Source organism: Oxyura jamaicensis, chromosome 2 (genome assembly GCF_011077185.1).
Source record: "Oxyura jamaicensis isolate SHBP4307 breed ruddy duck chromosome 2, BPBGC_Ojam_1.0, whole genome shotgun sequence".
Lineage (NCBI taxonomy): Eukaryota > Metazoa > Chordata > Aves > Anseriformes > Anatidae > Oxyura > Oxyura jamaicensis.
The window spans coordinates 88,067,131-88,087,528 of NC_048894.1; the positions used below are offsets into that span (position 1 = coordinate 88,067,131).

General features: G+C 33.6%; 1 protein-coding gene across 1 annotated transcript in view; it reads left to right on the plus strand.

Moving 5' to 3' along the window:
• Positions 1–1,324: 1,324 nt before the first annotated feature.
• Positions 1,325–20,398, plus strand: part of VSTM2A (V-set and transmembrane domain containing 2A) — a 37,199-nt gene continuing 18,125 nt past the window's right edge. The window contains exons 1-2 of the mRNA XM_035316394.1: positions 1,325–1,351; positions 1,902–2,238. Coding sequence (XP_035172285.1) covers positions 1,325–1,351; positions 1,902–2,238 — 364 coding nt within the window. The remainder of the gene's footprint in view (positions 1,352–1,901; positions 2,239–20,398) is intronic.

Sequence of the window (20,398 nt, forward strand, 5' to 3'; positions counted from 1 at the left end):
CCTTCCTTCCTTCCTTCTTTCCTTCCTTCCTTCCTTCCTTTTCTTTCCTTCTTTCCTTCTTTCCATCTTTCCTTCTTTCCCTCTTTCCTTCTTTCTGGTATACAAAGAATACCCATTAATACTAAAGGAAAATATCTTCTTGAATAGGAGAATAAACTTTTAAATGTACTTAGTAAATTATTTAAAGAGGTGCAAAAATACGTGTAGTGGGTTTTTAAACTGTTCTGAAATACACTGCTTCTATTGTTTTAAATTAAAAAAAAAAAAAAAAAAAAAAAAAAAAACTTCTAAATTTCAAATTCAAAGCCCAAAATATATTTTGCTCTCTAATTGTGCAATTCTGTTAATTTTGCAGATATTGCATGAGGGCAAATAGAGACAGAATATGACCCACAGATTCTCTTTCCATCCATATGGTTCATATGAAACTTCTTTAATCCTTTTTCTGAATACGAGTTATTCACTAGAAATGTTATTATTAATTATTATTATTATTTAATGTTGTTTAAATAACTATCCAACACGTTCTGTTTAATTGATATTGCACGTTATGCCAGAAAGTATGCAATCTATATTTTCAACTCAGATTTCCAAGAATAAAATCAAATCTGGAAACCCTACAACAGGCTGTAAGGTCCATCCAGTACCTTAAAACATATTCATAAGTATCAATCTTCCATTTAACAAGCAGGAAGAAAAAGCACTTTGCCAATACTGGTGACTATAGTATGCCATGCTATCAGAAACAATGTGTTAAATAGTCACCAAGAACACATGCCTGATTTCAATCTAACAGCTCTCCATTTCTGTGATCCACCATATATTAATTACCCTGATGTTTCCCCAATGCCCATCAGTGGTATGACACCAGGTAACTATTGCATCCATGTTTAAATGGTGTGTGGAAGTAATGTAGTTCTATGTCCCACTGAATCCCCTTTAACTGTCTTTCTGTAGGACAACAGATATTAATCAATATAGAAATTAATAGCCAAATGATTAAATATAAATTATCTGAAGTGATGAATGTACAGAAAAGAATTGCTGTTACTTTTCTTAATGTGTCTTAATGTCTTTCAGACATTTCTAGATGCACAATTCGCTCAGACATGTTTAAGTATGTGAGACAAAAATATATTAAACTATTCTCAGGTATTAAAAACAATTACAGATAAATCAGGAGTCTGATTTTAGCTGAAAATATATATATATATCCTGAATATGTGCTGCTTTCTATTGTCAAATCACAGAAATGACATATGACTTCTAATAAGTACACAAATAAATGAGACAAAAGGAACTGCCCAACACAAGATATCTTGTTATGGCTAATAAACCAAAAATACCTAAGGTTTGGACATGCCTGGAGTCAAACTGAATGTCAAATATGCAATTTCAATGTAGTGAAGACTACAAGCTAAGGTAATAAATAATTATTGTAGAAGTTTAAATATTGGCCAACATCTCCAACAGAATTGATAATACAGTAGTTCAAAAGCTGGATTATTTAATATAGCCAACTAACTGAAAAGGTTAACCAAAAAAGCGAACAGATACTATGTTTGTAAAAGAAAGCTCATTAAAAGTGAACATAATCTGAAGTAATTAATTGGATTAAATATGATAGTTTGCTTTATTTGTCTGAGGCCAATTGACATTTCAGAGTAAACCATCTAAACAGTTTTGAAAAGAAGATATCAGACATCATCCTAGATATAAATAGTCAAACTTATCCTAGCTGTAACTTCCCTGCAGTAAGCACAATTACATCACTGGTTAACTTGGCACATGATCTCTGGACATGTGCCAAGTGGACATCTGATGTAGAGCCTTCCCAGAGAAAGTATAATAGCTGATGTATTTCTGTTTCGTTTTGTTTTGTTTTCCTGGAAAATTTGCAGACAGTGAAAGTACAAGGGAATGACATCTCCCACAAGCTGCAGATTTCTAAAGTGAGGAAAAAGGATGAAGGCTTGTATGAGTGCAGGGTGACCGATGCCAACTATGGAGACCTTCAGGAATACAAGGCCCAGGCATTTCTCAAAGTCAATGCTAACAGCCACTCTCGGCGAATGCAGGCCTTTGAGGCATCTCCAATGTGGTTGCAAGACATGAAACCTCGCAAAAACATCTCAGCAGCTGTTCCAAGTAGCGTCCATAACTCTGCCAATCAACGTGTACGTGCCACTTCCAGCCCTGAAGCAGCAGCCAAAATCCCCAAACAAAGTCCACAATCAGGTATGGTAAAGCATTTTGAGTATTTCACTTGATTGCTTACCAGCATGTAAAAGGAGACTAACTCAATGAGGTAAACAGGAATTCTGACTGGGAAGATTCTGGTGCTCATTTATTCCCCCATCTTTCTGACCCTATCTCTCTTGCTATCTCCTTAGTTCTTAAAAGCTGAAAAATCAGCTTCGGGGAAGAAGAAACAAAAAAAAGTTAAATTCCTATATGTGGAGTTCACCTCTACTCATTCATCTAAGGTTAGGTCTCTAATCAAGACATAGCTTTCCCCATTGTGAATGGAGAGAAGAGAATGTCAGTGAATGACTTATTTTAACAATGGCTGCGCATGATAAATGAAATAAAAAACCTATCTAGAAGTTTTTATTCCTAGAGTGATTTAGGCCAGTCACCTAACTTTTATACCTTTAACATTTTGTAAAATTAGTCAGTTCTATTTTCAAAATTAACTAGATTCCTAAATCTAAGCAGACCTTAGATACTTCTTGTCATTTTTCTGTTGTGTAGGCTTTAGAAAGAATGTAAGTTTGTCAGAGAATGCAGATTTGTCATCTTCAGAAGCTTGGTCATACACTTTGAATCAAGCACTAAAATGTTAATGCCTCAATTGTCTGTCACATATAAATTGACACATTTTGTTTGGGAGATTTTGTATCGCATTGTATAAATAGCATATATCAATTATCACTGAATTCAGTAAATTGATACAGTAAATCTAGTAAATTCTATAGTAAAGTAAATTTCATCAATTTAGTAAACTTATTCAAAGTACATTGATACAGTAAATTCTACAGTTATGTAAAGGTACATGAATGTACAGGAGGTGAAACTCTTGACTACTTTATGATGGCAATAGAGATATCTTTCATCTTGTAGAGGTACAAGATAAATAATTTAGATGTTGTAAATTATCAAATTCTTCTGGAAAATAAGCTATGCAAGTTTAAGGGTTTCTGGGTTGCTTCTTTTTATAATGAGGGTCCAGTTTAACAAGGCAGGAGACCACAACCATGTGTAAAATAAGTAATGAATACTAACATTTTTTGTTTTGATGCATCATTCTACTGCTAGCAAACACTATGTCATCAGAAACAAAACTTCATATCATGGCTATTGTGAAATCACTTTCACCTCACAGGCATAATCTTAGGAAAACATTTTGATAAGGAAAATACACTCCTTTACAGAATGGAAAAATCTTGTTATTCATATGAAAACTATTATTTCTATTGGAAGAGATGATGCACATACTACCACAATTTTATCTCTGTGAACATTTATTGATTGATTTATTTAAAACTTACATTTAGATCTCTTTCCCTGTATTTCAAAGTAGCAGACTTGTCCATAAAATGAAAACTGTGTTTTTTTCAGTTCTATGTGAAATTAATTAAAATAGTCACAAGTTTATGAATTGTATAGACAGATTATACTGTAGTGGGGCCAAAGTGTGCTCACAACAGCTGATCCACCTCAGATATATAATTGAATATATAATACTGTTTATGCCTCTATTCTTAAAAATGTATCGCAAAAGTAGTGGACATTTGTTATTTGAGAGCTAGTAAGCCATTACCTGCAAAAGACCTCATAAAATAAACTGAGAAAAAAATCATCTCTATTTTTTTTCCTTGAGCAAAGATTATTGTAGAACAAGTACAGCCAATCCCAATCATATATAATTTTAAAATTAAAAAGATTAAAATATAATTTGATATATTCATTCATTTATTTTATGATGGAGCACAGATTAACGGTGTATTCATCAGAGGTGAAACTTATCTACTGAAGAAACAGGATATATCAGTAATCCATATTAGGCTTAATTCAATTTAATGGTCACTTACTACAGAGTAATTGCTGGTGATATTTTTGATGAACATTAGTTCAACTTTTGGGAACCAAGATTTCTTTTTTTTTTTTTTTTTTTTTTAGAATATGTGGGCCTGGTTTTCTAGCTATGATGTAATTTTGATTTTCTCCCCATTTTACCTCATTCTACACAGAAATACCCACAAAAACAGCACAAGGTGCTGGGGTGGGGAGGGGAAGAATGCAATGTCAAGGAGCAAGTTCAGCTGAGGAGTGCGAGACTGTAGATGTGAGACCTCAGAAAAATAGAAAAGAGATGGTGAAGATAAGAAAGAATAGCCTTTCTTTACAATGTCTAATCGACACAATCTCTTTATACTGTCAAATGAGAAATTCCTCTCTTCAAAACAATGCTAAGGGTACCTGCAAACACAACATCGTTGTGTGATTACATTACATGTAAATTGTGCATCTATCCAACCTACAACACAGAAACGTAGCTGAACAGAAATTAATCACTATTTAACCTCATGTTTGTATCTGAAAAACCTAGGGGTTGACTGAGATATGTTTATTCATGCTGGCTAATACATTGACTTCAGCAGTACTCTTTGAAAAGTATTACTAACTGTATCAAATATTCTCCAATGTTAGAGAGCCAGTATATAGTTTTCAGCAAGCAATAAATTTTACTGCCATGTTCACAGACTATTGCAAAATACTTTAACAGCAGAGGGAAATGTGACACTGTGAAATTATTGGGAAAAGTATTCAACCACTTTTTAAGAACTCAGCTACTAGTGTAAGAAAAACTGGCTCCAGTCATACAAATATTTTGTCCCTTACATTTTTTTGGAAAGGTAGTTAGCACTCTACTTAACTCCTTCCATCCTGAAGCATACTGCAGAATTCCAGCTATTTCTTAGCAATAGATGTTTAATAAGTAGCTCTAGAAAAACAGATGACAGTCACTGCCATTTCAAAATATCAGTTTTCCACATCTGACCAGATGTTTCTGCCAAATATCAGCATTTCCCAGCTGAGCAGATGTTTCTACTATTCTCCGTTTTTACTCAAAAATAAGCATATCTGTGAAAATAACTGTGAGGGGGCTATATAGCCAGTATTAACAAACTGATGTTGTATGAGGTTCATTCAGTATTTTGTTCTGCTCTGAAAAATGCTATGTGAGATTTAAAAGAATTATTATTGTTAGAGTAATGGAGATTTAGTATAGAAAGAAAGAACTAAAAAGAACATCCCACAGACAGTCTTCAGATAATACACTGTAAAGCATTCAACATCTTCAAAGTAAAAAAAAAAGTAAAAAAAAAAAAAAGTGGGGAGAGCAAAAGTCAAAGCAAACAGTGCTTGACCTTTTCATTTCATATTCATGGGCTGCAGCAAATGAAGTAAGCCATCACAGCATAACAGGAATCTGAGATCTGAGGAATTTGACAGACTAATCTGCATATATCCAGAAAATGTCCTATGTAGGTGGAGTGACAGACTTTTTTTTTTTTCCTGCATAATTCATAACAAAGTATATTAGACCAATGGTAGAAGTACAGAGTTATCACAGGGTCTTGTAACTCTAGGCAATGTTGCAAATAACTGGGCTCCAAGAGCTGGAAAGGACTCAGTCAAAAGCAAGCTAACTAGTTGGCACCAAATCTCAGTCTTTCATGGATATGAATCAAGATGAACTCTGCTAGCTGCACTCAAATCACTCAACATTTGTAGCAACACAAAGGACTGCAAAATTTGAGGTACTGAGGACATATATATCCCCCAAACTATTTCTGTTCTGACATGTTTTGTCAAACCACTCAAAGCCATTAGTTGCTTTTCAGATTCACAAAGATTAGGCTGACAGAACTCATGAGGGAGTAACTACAAATGAAGAAATGACATTAGACCCATTTTCTCACTGCTTACATACAGACTTTGCAGATATCTTGCAACCTTTTGTTCTTTCCTGAAGTAGAAAATTCAACTGCTGACTGAACTACATACCAAAACTATTCCTGTGATGGCAGAATTGCAATAAGTGACTTGAAAAGGAGCTCAAAGGAGAAGAAGCTCCTTCCCTAAGACAGAATGACCTGGATTACTGGCATCATAAATCATGCTGAGAAACTGATCATCAGTCTTGAATACAAGAGAAAAGGATGAAAACCTGTTTCTTGAGTCTGATGATACTAATAAACAGATGGCATTCCTTCCAACCTCCATTTTTATCCACAGATCTACAGAATCCAGGAATCTTTTATTAACTACCCATTAAAAACATGTCTAATTTGAAATCTTCTGAGATACATACCAACTTATGTTTTTTTGTTTGTTTGTTTGTTTGTACATCTTTTTTTAAAGTTAAGGGGTGAAAGGACCGTTCTAGCTTCCACCAAGGTGACAACCAATATTACTACTTCATTACAGGAGAGACTAGCTTTTGAGGTTTCTTTTTTTTTTTTTTGGAATCACAGCTGGTAGGCACTAGCTGTTGTTGTGATCATTGCACAGTAAAAGTCAGGTCTCTGTTTTCTTAGGACTACGTGAAAACAAAAGTCAAATGAGGTTTCTGTTCGTGTTCTAAACCTTTATCAGCAGAAGTTCTCAGAAATTCTTCCATAATGATGATGCAACAACTATCCCATTTTAGATCTGTATACAACTCAGTCTCTATTTTTACTTGAAATTTGTGTTTAGTTTTCTTTTCCTGAAATGAAATTACTCTACTTGTTTTTATTTTCTCTGAAATAACTGAATACATTATAAATGTTAATTAATGTAACCTTACTAGGCAATTAGTTGTTGACCTTGAAATTGTAAGTATCTTCAGAGAAGTGCTACTCTGCTCTTTGTCCCAGAGGAGAATGAATTCACCACTGCCTTATATTCCTTTCAAAAAAAAAATATATATATATGTATACTTATTGTTATAAACAATATAAACATATAAGTATTTAAACTCCTATTCCTGGTCCTTAGTCCAACTGTAACTAAGACTTTTTAGTGGATCTGAATTTGAATTTGGATTCTAACTCCTGTCGCAAGTTAAATATAGATGCCATAAATCATGCAAAATATTATCTACTTTTTGTAACAATTCCTCATTGCTATTGCCAATCACTGACACCATGCCACTGCCACCTTTCTATTCCATCCTATTTCTCTTACAAAAACAAATGTTCAGGAACTGAGAAGAGGAAGAACTCCCCAGACACTATATGTTCATTTTTGTTGTACTAAGGGTTTTAGCACTTGTTCAGTACCATATGCTCATGCCAGACAGTACTGGGTATACTTAGTTTCAAACATATCCTCTTTGAAATCAGAGAGATTATTTACCTTCTTAGTTATGCCCATGGTTAAGCACTGAAACTGAACTCTAGAATAAAATCAATTCCATCTCAGATTTGTTTAGATAATCATGGATTCTGATCTTAAATATATGGTGACTCCTGTGTAATCTGTATACCTGTAAAAATGATTGTGTTTGTAATGGAACATGAAATAACCTTAACTAACCACAAGCACGGGTAAGAGAGAATTTGAGAAAGCAAATAATGTCAGATTAGAAATAGCCTACTACAGGAAAGGGGACTCCATGGCAGATTTCCTTTTTTGATACTCAGACATAACCTGGATTAGTGCTGAAGAGTTGGTTTTCCAGATAACTCACAGGTTATATGCATGATGACATGGAAAATCATCTTTGAGTGCTACACAATGTATTTGTTTCCCATGAAGTCAGCCCAGAAACAATGAGGACAAACATGGCAGGAGTTAAATACACAAAGTTAAAAAAAAATAAAAAACACAAAACAAAACAAACCAAGAAAAAAATAAATAAATAAACAAGCAAGCAAACAAACAAAAACCAATCATCTCACCGTTTTTCTATCTGTGTTGTTATCTAGACAACTGTATACTAAGATCTTTCCTGTTCTTTTAGTAACATTACTGAAATATTAGGCATTTCATATGCTATTGTTGTGTATGTACTTACTCACATCTTTTCTTTTAGCTATTTAAAAATTAACCCTTCAGACTTACCTACAGAACAAAACTAATATATAAAGGTCTGGTATGGAACCCCACAAGAGTTCCCTGAGAAGCAGAATCACACTCATTCTATTCTACATGCATGATATAACTTTAGTTGGTAGTTAACTATAATAAAGATTGCAGATGGGCCACACAGTTAGGAAAGAAAGAGATTTAGAGAGAGGGAGAGATGTTGAGAGAGAGAGAGGAAGAAAAGAGGAAGTAAAAAGAGAAGCTGTTTATGAGTTTCTTGTCAGCTCATTCAAATTGCTCAAATTGCTTTTCATTGCTACACAATCAGGCAGCTCGCACTGGGTCATCAGAGATTGCAGCATGTGTGACAGGGCCTGCTCTTGAAATAACTGATGGGATTTCCTTGCTTCGAAACACAACTCATTTGTTACTTGACACACATACAGCAAAGCAGAGGACCTTTTTTTTTTTTTTTTTTTTTTTTTTTTTTTGATGAGCAGGAAGATTCTTGTGTATGGTGCACTACTTCATTATGAAAATCCTTTTCATCACTTATAAATAATATCACTATGATAATTTAAAAGAATGGCTAGAATTTTCTGCTGGTTTGAATGGATGAATGCTGAAGCAAAAAGAATGGCATTCATTTACAATAGCAAAAAAAATAGCTCAAGCATAAGAATGAGGATGAATTCTCCCCCACTCATAGAGTGAGAATAAATTATAAGAAGAATCCAAGCTTTATCCGGAAGTTTATACCTAAAAATTGTTGTTTTTCAACTTATTCAAATTAAGGGAGAGGCAAATGTTCTTGGTGGCTTTTTTTTTATTATTATTATTATTTATTTTTTTCTTCCAAGACTGTCTTGAAAGCTCAATGCTCTTAGTATTTTCTTATTCTCTGAACAGGGATTTTCAGTTTGATTAAACAATTCATGATAAAATATTCCAGACACTTAAGCTTCTTCACAGTTACAGTAATAATTAATCCTGCATTGCTGATGATAAAACCAGATGTCATTTGAAGATAAGCTGATGAAGATTTCTGGTCTTGTGAAGAGAAGACTCTGCCCCAAAACCTTAATTTTACCTTATCATGAGGAAGTTGCCATCAAACTATTTGGCAATCCATCTTTCTGTCTGTGTGGGTGTTCCAGTCTGATCCACCTCACTGAAATTTGTCGCCCCACCTACTCACAAATACTTCTGTCTTGGAATAAAAGTGCCTAGTGTGCTGAAAAGAATAAAAAAGGGAAAGTTAACTGCCACAGATGGCATTCCTAGCCCTTTGCACATAGACTCTGTTTTTGCATCAACAGCAACAAAAATATAAATAACAAATCAGAATGCTACTTCTGCTTCCAGTCCTACTGGTGTTATTCACTCAGCTTCTACTGTTGTCAGTAACACACAGGGAGGTTTTTGGCCACCCAACTGAAGCCCTTGCAAGGGAGCTGGATCTCCTGAGAAAACGGGGAAGAGGAAGAAGAGGAAAACCCCTTTTAAACATGACTATATGGCTATGGTCTATTTTCTCCATTTCATCCTGCGCAAGTGAAAAAAAGTTAAAGATATTTCATCAAGGAGAAAGATCAAATGAAGCCAAGAACTTACAGTAGATGTCACAGTAAGCTAGACATTCAGATGTCTCAAAGTCCTTTATTAGAATACTGATTTATAGTATATAATACTATTGGAGAATATGGTTAGACAGCATTGTGCCTGTCCAAAGCTCTGTCAAAATAACAGCTCAAAGACCTATATTAGTGTCCTGTTTAATTCTTCACATGCATACAATATGTACTGATCAATGATCATTTTATACCTGAAAAATCTTTCAACAAAAAAGAATGACATTTTATATTTATGGGTTAAACCACACCTCAGAATGTTAAAAAATATCTGAAAAAACAAAAACAAAAACAAACAAACAAACAAACCAAAAAAAACCAGCAATTTAGAATGTGAATAAGATAGAATTGATGCAGGATTTCACACAAATCCTTCAAAATGCATTCTAGTGATCCACCATTTTTAAACTACTACACTGACTGTAGGGGTGATAGACTTTTTTTTTTTTTTTTTTTTTTATATCAAAGGAACAGGAAGGGTGAATGCTTTGAGTTGTACCCTCTGATTTGCTCTTACAATTAAATGTTACCCCAAAGTCTCTGTCTTGTGCAGATCAGGAGTTGTTGCCCGAAACCTGGGCAACAGAACAAAAAATGTGTCAGCTGCTCAGCTGTCCTAATTCACAGGACTGAACATTGAATGAAGTCACTGGACTATAACAGATGATAAACTAAAACATCAATTTGTTAAATTATGGTAGATAAAGAGATGGAATGGGGTTTACTCCTGTTACTCCTTCTGTTGGGGTTTTAATTTCCACCAGATGGGGAGGTAGATAGATGGAGACACTAACACCTTAAACTGCTCCAGTTAAAGCCATTAAGAGCTCATGAGTCATAGTCCTTAGACAGAGGGATGTTTTGATAATCAGTCATTGTTCTAATCTCTATAACAAGTGCATTATCCACCAGGCAAAGGATTAGAAGAATGGTCCCAAACTCAAAACACTTACAGTCTAGGAATCAGACAGAAGAAAACAGACTCATCCAGTCAGATGGGTACAGATAAAGGGGAGCTTAGGTGAATTCCATGAAAATAGCTCTTATGTAAATCATAAAAAGAGATCCAGCTGACTGTATGTCAGACATAAGCCTAAGACATGTAAAAAGTGAGCAAAGGGATTGAATATCTCATGCTGAAATATTTATAAAAAATGACAATTTTCCTTCTGTCTATGTTATAATAACCCTTCTTGTATGTGCTTCTTGGTATGACAGTACTGTTGAAGAAGATAGAGTAATATTAAGTATCATCCCATTTAAGATTTTTTTTTTCTGATAAAAGGATGAACAGGGTGCAAAAAGCAAAGCAGGAGGATAAAGATGAGTTCAATTATATTTTTTTCCAAATAAATCTTTTTACTGCAACTTTATGGTATCTTTCAGAAATGTCTCTGTTTCATTATAATGATGCATATATCAAATATACACACATTTATGTATATTACAAAAATTCTGAGCAAGGCATGCTAGAGCCAGCTTTATCTAAAACAGTAGAAGGTGGTTGCTAACAACAGTCAATTCAAGAAGAATTTTAATTAGCAGGTGAAATTACCATGTTCATTTAGGGTGGGGCATAGCTATATGCAGGTGAAGGGATGAGGATGGGATGCCATAGGTCAGTCAGAAAAAAATATGCATTTACTTTGGAATCAACCATTTCATACAAATTAATAGAAATGCATCAGTTTACATATTTTTCTGTCACATATTAAAAAAAAAAAAAAAAAAAAAAAAAAACCTGTCATTTTATATCCATGGTTTTCAGGAATAAAAGGGTGCCCAGTGCTGTTAAGAGTAGTCATAAAGCATGCTACCAGTGGTTTGCAAACAATACCGCATAACTAAATTAGTGCCTGCATTTGCCTGAACTTACTCCTCTCCCATCCCTCTCAGCTTTTAACTGTTGCAATGAGCATTGTGTATTGGACTATTTCTCACACTGTTTTAATTTAAGTAGTTAACGGTGTTTCACCTACTACGTGCAAGCACCTCTCTTAGCAACCCCTTTCCGTAAACCTACTATCTCACTAAAAATTTAACAGCTGAAGTCAATGTATTACTTACATGTGAAGAGACAGCCAATATGGGGGAAAAAAAAGAAAAAGAAAAAAAGAAAGAAAGAAAAAAAGATAATAATTTCAGGCTCAGACACTAAATAAAAGGAGGAAGAGAATCAGGATATCATCTACAAATGGTAATGTGTGGAGATCTGTGACTGAGAGCCCCAGATACAGAGAATGTCATTCTCCTCAGAACAAGAAGTTACTTAGGGAAGTTACAGTATAAAGACAAAACAACAACAACAACAACAACAAAAAACTGTCAACAATATAGTAAATGCCTAGTAGTGGAACTAGTTTTATTTGTACATCTTCTAAATACTTCAGAGACAACAAGGGCTCACTATATCCTTGGCTGAGCACATGAAAAGTGAGGTGGCTGAGCACTAAAAAATGTTTAAGTTGCCAGAAGGAAGAATTTGCAAAACTAAAGATTAAAGCTGTGTGTCTTGTTTCAAAGATCATTTTGACTCTGACACACTCTACCCTGCTAGTAAGTAAAATATTATTTTCTTCTGAGCTACATATTAATGCAATTTAAACCAAGTTACACTATTAAAACAGAAGGAAATGCACTAATGGAAATGATAATTGTAAATGACAGGATAAAGGAGATGAGACAGAGTAAAAATTATCCTAGAGGTGGAATAAGCCAATTACACATCTTCCTGAAGAAAATGTGTTCAAACTCAGCAGTGATTTTTAACTATTCTCATCAGAATGATATGAAAATCTACAAATGTTGATCACTTCCACTTCAGCTATATGTTTAGGGATGTTACCCCCTCCCTACTGTCTGCTCAAGTTAAAAGAATGACATGTTCAGATAATTTTGATGATCTCATTCTCATCTTTAATTTTTAGAATTACATTAGAGGTCATTTTAGCTTCTTCATAGTGAATGATGCCCTAATTAGGAGCCCTGGTTGTAGTTAAGGGTTAAAGAATGAGTAATGAACTGTCTGAAGAATTAAAAAGAAAACTATGACCCTCAGGTTGCAGAGGAAGAACAAGGCTTAATTTTTGCCTTGGGTATGGGTTGATGCAAGGAAAGACAGAAAACAGCCTAAATGTAAAATCCTATGAATGTTCACACCAGCATATTTGCACTTGCACTTCTGGCCATCTTGGCATTATGAAATTGCAGAGATCATTAAAAATTACATTAATCTGTCTTTCTTTCTTCATATTGATAACAATTGCCCTTCCACAGATTTATTATGACTTGTTCTGGACAACTGCCTGAAGCCATGTATCATTGTACTACATGCTACCAAGGTTTTAATTCTCCTTAGGTTTTTCCTCTTCCAAGTATTTCAATCACAAGTTTAAATTAGAACATGGCTTTAGTTATAACAGGAAGTGAATTCAAGGCTGTGACCTGTCCCAGCCTAGAAAGAGCTACAGGAGTTATTGTGGTATAAATCTCTGTCAGAGTTCTCTCCTCTGCTCAGGGTTGGAAAGTTCTCATTTTCTTTTGACCTGGGACAGCACTGAAAACCTCAGTTTGCCTGGTCATCTCAGTTCCAGAAAGCTAGGGAATAGCAGTCTAGCTATGTATCCCAGCCCTCTCCCTCACCTATTCTTCTGGGTAACACAAATAGGAAAGATCAGTGATATGGAAATGAACAGAGCTACACACTGTCTACAAAGTCTAAGTAGGCTTCATGGAAATGTAATACATAGCCCATTCCAAATTCCCATCAATTTCTAAAATTCCACCAGCAGTAGTTTTATTCCAAAATTCTAAAAACAAACAAAACAAAACAAACAGCAGCAACAACAACAAAACAATCAAACAAAAACAGAAGTTCAGATACATTTTTTTCTGGTATATAAGATGAAGTTATTTGCCCAGTGTGGTGTGGTACACTCACCGAAGACAGTGATGGGCAATTCACACTATGTTATGTTGATAGAAATCTGACTATTGTATAGCTAACGGAAAAAGATGTACTGGAAGAAAACATCTACATTAGGAGGCTTGAATATAATGCCTAATGCTTTTATTGATCACTTCCCCAAAATCAAACACAAGTGATTGATCCTTGAAATAAATATGGGGAGGGAAAGGTAGACCTTACATTTGTTGAAGGGAAATTTTCTTCCCCAGTGTGGGTATATATTCTAGCCATACAGGAGAACTATAGTTAACTGGGATTTCTGTAGTTCAGAAGAATAGAAAAAGTAGCAATTGATGGGCCAGAGAGGAAGAATCTATTTATTTCAAATCTTTGTGAAACATATTCAAATAAAATTTCTGATAGACTCAACAGTTTTTACCCACATTTTTTTTACATAAAAATGCAAATACCTTCCAATAAATTTAATGCTTAATGAATTTCCACAAAGGCAAATACCTTCTAATAAATTTAATGATTAATGAATTTCCACAATAAAATTAAGGCAGTAACTCTTACATATTTTAAATGGAAATTATGATAAATTATGATTTCATGTTGTTTGAGCTGGGATTGACAAGCAGGCTGTTTCAAATGTAACAGTATATATAGCAAATGTGATTTTTGCAAAACAGAAAACCAGGCACTTCAAAATGGCAGATACCAGCAAAAATTCCTATAGAAAAAAATAAATAAATAAAAAAAAAAGAAGTTGGCTATATTTTAGCATCCATTTGATTTCAAAAGACCAAATGGTATTCAAGAAAAGGAAAAAGGACACACACACACTTGCCCACTTCCCAATATATATACAGAGATAGTTTGTCATCATGTAATAGATATAAAGAATCTAGAACAGACCTTTGTGTGACTGGCTGTATTTTTCCTGTACTGGTCAGCACGAAACCAGGACTATACTCAAACATTATTCTTCCCTTGTGATCAGTGGCTTACTGCTTAAAGAAAACTGAAAGATAACCTCATTAAATGTACATGCTTAATAAAACATTGAAGCAGTGCTGTTGAACTCACAGATTCACTCTGGTATATATGTGAGTAATACACTCATTGTAAATGAACCTGCAAGAATGTATTTATTTATTTATTTACTGAGGAATTAGGTACTGAGTGTTAGAATGCTGTAGGCTATTACATCCCAGTGACTTTCCAGGTCTCAGCAAGCAAAAGGTATGGCAAACTTGCTAAATTTCAGTCCTTGCAGATGTAAACTGCTTCACGTCCAACATAATTAAGTATACCAGGTGATCTTACAAATAGAAGATTCTTAAACTGTAGGGCCTGAAACAGCTGCTTTACTTACAAATTTCTGTTTTGTCCAGCAGTGAAAAATAAATGGGCAAAATCATGAAGCCAATATTAACTTTTCTCTGCCTGGTTCATAAAACTCCATATATTTTTATACAAACTTTGTCTGATCAATATCCTAGTGAAAGCAAGGATATATAGTAATTCAAGGACTATAGTCATTCAGGCATGCAGTGAATAACAAGCTTTTTGATCAGTTAGGGCTAACTAGAAATTTATAACTTCAGCTGATATGCAATGTTTTGTACTTAGAATATACTTTAAATTAATTTAATTAACTGGACAAATTTGATGCTCCGTCATTTGGTCCATACACTATGAGCTATGAAATATGCTTCAGCATATGTGACAGAGATTATTTTATTAATATGAACAATAAGATCACAATTATTTATTACTATTGTTCTCTTCTCTCTGTTTTCCTGGCATTTAAGTAAAGGACATATTAGAATAAATCACAGTTTCAAGGAGTTTAATTACATGAATTACTCTTGTAATATTGAACAGAGCCATATCTCATGATTGTATGCCTTTGGCAAAGCGCCGTTTGTTTACAGGAGAAGGGCAAATGTTTCATGAACATTTGCTCTTCTTGATGTGACAGAAAACAAAAAACAACACACAGGGATTCACTACGCTCAGCAATAATTTAACTGGATCCCAATGGCTGATAGGCCAAAATGTGGGAAACCTTGACCCACACATCAGATAGAGCTTAACCAACACTGCAGAAATAAAATATGCACTCATACTACCATTATTTCTCCAGGTTATTGTCTTTGAGGGTAACATAATATTAGTCGAGCTTTGCCCACTACTCTTGACCTGCAATAAAATCTCTTTTAACTGCCATTATGTTACTTAGAAGATGATGTTAGAAATAACAGGGAAATGAGCAACTGATTTAGCAAATCCACAACCAGATCAACAGTGTTTTACTTATATTACTGTGCTCACACTTCCAGTGATACTATTTAAGTCCTGCTCAGAAATGTACACCACGTACAGATCTTTATGAAAAGTCCAAATTTGGATATTCCATATTGTTTAGACATTTGGATTTAGATCTCTAGCTTTCTTCTGACTTAAGTCTAAAAATAATGCAACAAAACTCTGTTTTAAAATGTATATTATTATGTATATATATATAACATGTATATATGTATTAAATGTATATTTAAAGTGCCATATTATTTGCAACTTTTGCTCTTCCAAAATCTAACGAGATTCTTGGGTTCATGAGAGAACAAATTAAGTTATTTTATGTATCTACAGAAAGAAAGAAAAGAAAAAAAAAAAAGTCAAACCTTGGTATATTTAAACTCCAGTTGTATTATTTCTTAAGGCATCATGGAAAAGATGAAAGTTCACCTAACAGCCATATTTGTTACTGTGGATTGCAAATCAATTTTATTGAGGGTGAGCTATTACTGTAAATATATCATTTGCATTTGGCAGCATTTTGGAAACTCTTTAACCATTGAATGCATCTCTGATATGACATTAGGATATACTAACCAGATCCTGAAACTATACAAAGGACACAGTACAAAAAACATGCCTAAAGTGATTTCCAGCAATCCTAAGAGCCTTTCTTCACTTAGAAGCTGAATTTGTGTTAATATTATCCCAACATTTTCTCTGTGTTCTCTATTGCTTTAGCTTGCACTTAATGTGTGTACTTTATCCCAAATTCCTCCCAAGATAAACAAACTTGTTTACAGAAGAACGTTTGCAAAATGTGATATAGTTTGGAGGGACATCATTATTTATACAGTAACTGTATGACCCCTAATTTGTGGACCTATGTATTGTCATACCAGAAAGGAAAAACAAAACAAAAATCAAGGAATGCTTTTTCTGAAAATATTATGGTGCTGCTTGTCCACCGGTGAAGTAATTTTAGATAAATCTATTTTTTATTGTACATTTTCTCTTCGTTTAAAATTGCAGATTTAAAATTAACATTGCAGTTTTAAAATTCTCAATTGTAATATCATTAATATTAAAAAAAAAAAAAAGTATTTATCCTATTTCCTTATTTGCATTTTATAACTATTATGTAGAGAAAATCTCCAAAGACCTCTCTGGAATTGTCTTTAGCAGTATATTTCCCTAATTCAATCAAAAAGATATTTAAATAGAAATAAACAAGTGAAAATAATTCAATATAATATGAACTAATCTAGCACTCAAATAGGTTTAGTAACTATGTTCTGCTAACCTAATTAAGGAAATAAAATCTTTTATAAAAATCTGCCAAATGACAAATTTTATACATATATGAAAGACAGAATAAAGCCACTCCATGACAAAACCAAAACTAGAAATTAAACCTGACCCTTGGGTACCAGCTTGTAAATAGTAGTTGTACAAGAACAAACCACAGGAAGAACTTGTAACAAATTTTCTTGTTTGTTTGATTGTTCGTCATACAGAACAAGTGATTTGAGAAGCCCAGCAAATTACTGCAGCATAGTGTAGGTAGTAGCATTGTGAGACAGGCAAGAGGCAAATAGGTTTGTTCTTGTCTACCTTCAGCAGGAACTAGGCATAGAGTTCCCTTGGACTTCTTGGAAAACATTCATTATGTGTTTGTGACATGGCTGTATTTAAAAGTTAATATTCATTCTGAAGTTCCTTTCACATGTGGATAATTTAAATATTACTGTTATTTAGAAACTCTTGTGTGTGTTACAGAGGACTGTCTTCTATAACAACTACTGTATATGCCATATGTTTACATGGCATAACATATATTTACATGTTAAATACAAGAAAGCTCTGTTCACAGATCTGGGATTTAATTTAAAAACCCCTTTTGAAGGGAAAAAAATAGTAAAGGGAGAAACTAAAATGCTTCTTGCTACAGTTATAAAAATAGCAGATAGATAAATATTTTACTGATAAATGCCTGAAAACTTTAAAAAAAAAAAAAAAGAGCAGTTATCTTTATTTTTGTTTTGTTTTGTTTTATTTTGTTTTTATTTTTCTGTTGTATGTGTTGTTGATGAGAAGATAAATGTGCTTTTTGGGGCTGCAATGGAATTCAGTATTCAATTTAATATTAAATTATTCATAGAAGAATCTTATACATGTTTAAATGATTTAAAAAATCAGTTGTGGAAAGTCCAACAGTATTATGGACTGCTTATAACACTATCAGCACTTCATTATAGAATTGATGCCTGATGATCAATAAGATTCATCTCTTTCAAATAAACAGCATAGTAATAAATTCTATTAGTCATGTATTAAACCTGTTATAATAAGAATTTTATTTATGGCATAACCAAATAAAAATGAAACTTATGGTTTTCACCTCAAATAATATGTTTCAAATTCTGGACCTTTTTTTTTTTTTTTTTTTTTTTTAATCATAGGAAGTTATCTTGCTGTGTAAGACATCTAAATCCTCATGTCTTTCATGTGCCAATATTTCAATTTAATTAATGTAGTTCTGAATTTTTTTATTCTGCTATGATGCTTAAAATATAAAGCTATGTTTTGAGAAACAATATAGGCAATTGTTTTCATAGCTTTCAAAAAAAAAAAAAGAATCTGAGAAAATTCTATTGCTCAAAATAAATAGTTGAAATACTTAGCATTCTGTTTTCCCATTGTAAATTGCATAGCCCTTTGTCAGTATCTCTTCTGTTTTACAAGGAAATACTCTATAGCTAGTAGGCATCATATTTTATCTTATTTTATTTATTTTATATTTTTTTGCTAGTAGGCAATGATGTGATGCTAGAAATGATTTTGTAAAGAATGCTTTGAAGTGGAAGGTGTTTGGATGTGTTCCTCTTGGTATATTGTTCCACTGGATAACATTGTTTTAAAAAACAGACAAGAAACAAAAGCAAAGCAAAACAGAAAACCTCCCTGGGACTGAAATACTTTGTATGTGTTGTTATTTGCAGTGCATGCCAAGACATTCATGGGCACCAGAGCCAACCTGGCGAGCTAATTAAATATATAAATGTGTATGTTTAAAACAGCCTTATAAGGAGCATTGGAAATCTGCAAGATGAGCGAATATCTTATAACTTCTTCCGCAGGTGCGAGGATAGCTACAAGCCATGGACTTTCTGTCCTGCTTCTTGTTTGTGGCTTTGTGAAGGGTGCTTTGCTTTAATCTAAAAGTGCTGACTTTTTCCAATATCACTTTCTCTTCTTAAAGCAAAGAGCAAATCGCCTGTAAAATCCACGGAGCGGACAGCAAAGTTGACCCTAACCTCCAACCACCACTCTGCACCCAATGTACTCTAAATATCTACACAAGGAGCACCTTCTTCAGGAAGTACAAACAAAAATACTAAATAAATAAATAAGTAAATAAATATTATAAAAAGAAGAGGATACCACATGTTTTCTTGATATATCTTATTTTCTTTGGCGTATCACTGATCTTTTATTTGAAGAGAACTGTTGTGATGTAATCAAATGTTTTGTAACAGCAAGACCTAGTTTCCTTTTCTTTCGGCAAGGAGAAGCCTCATCCTTGACTTCTCAGGGGTTGGTCTGCGAGTCATCGGTATTTTAGAATTAACCATGGATGACATTTGGTTTCACATGATGAAAGAACTGTTCCAGCCTAGAAGGAAAAAGAGGCCAATTAATGAGACAAAACATAATGATTCAACATTGACCCCCCCCCAAAAAAAAACTCACAAACTTTGCCAAAAAGCAAAAAAGATTTTTTTTCATTTGTTTGTTTGTTTTGTTTCTGTTCCTTTGTTTGCTTGCTTTTTGTTGTTGTTGCTACTGTTGTTGCTTGGTTTGGTTTGGTTTTATTCCTGCATGAGGAGTAGAGAGGATAAAAGATTCTACAAAACAGTTAAGCAGACTACAGGACATTGTTTCTGTAAAATAAATGAGATTTTTTTTTTTTTAGTTTGTTTTTCTCCCCCCCTTTTTTTTTCAGTTTGTTTGTTTTTCTCCCCCCCCCTTTTTTTTTGTTGTTGTTGTTGTTGTTTTGGTGGTCATGGTGGTGGTGGTTTTTTTTGGTTCCTTTCTTTGTCAATGGTGGCAATTGCTGATTTAGGCCAACCCCTGATGACTGTGTGGAGGTTTATATATATACATCTTTTTTTTTGTCTGTGTGTGTTCTATATTTCAGTGTGTTTTCTCTAAGTTTGCAACTCCTGTATATGCAAAACTAACTTAACTTCTGTAAATTGCTTACAGTCTCTGTGATATAACTTCCAAGTAGACATACTTTGGTCCCCATGCAAGCCAGTTTTTAATATTATCTATATGTTGTGCCACCAGTAAACATCTTTTTTCTTTTCTTTTCTTTTCTTTTCTTTTCTTTTCTTTTCTTTTCTTTTCTTTTCTTTTCTTTTCTTTTCTTTTCTTTTCTTTTCTTTTCTTTTCTTTTCTTTTCTTTTCT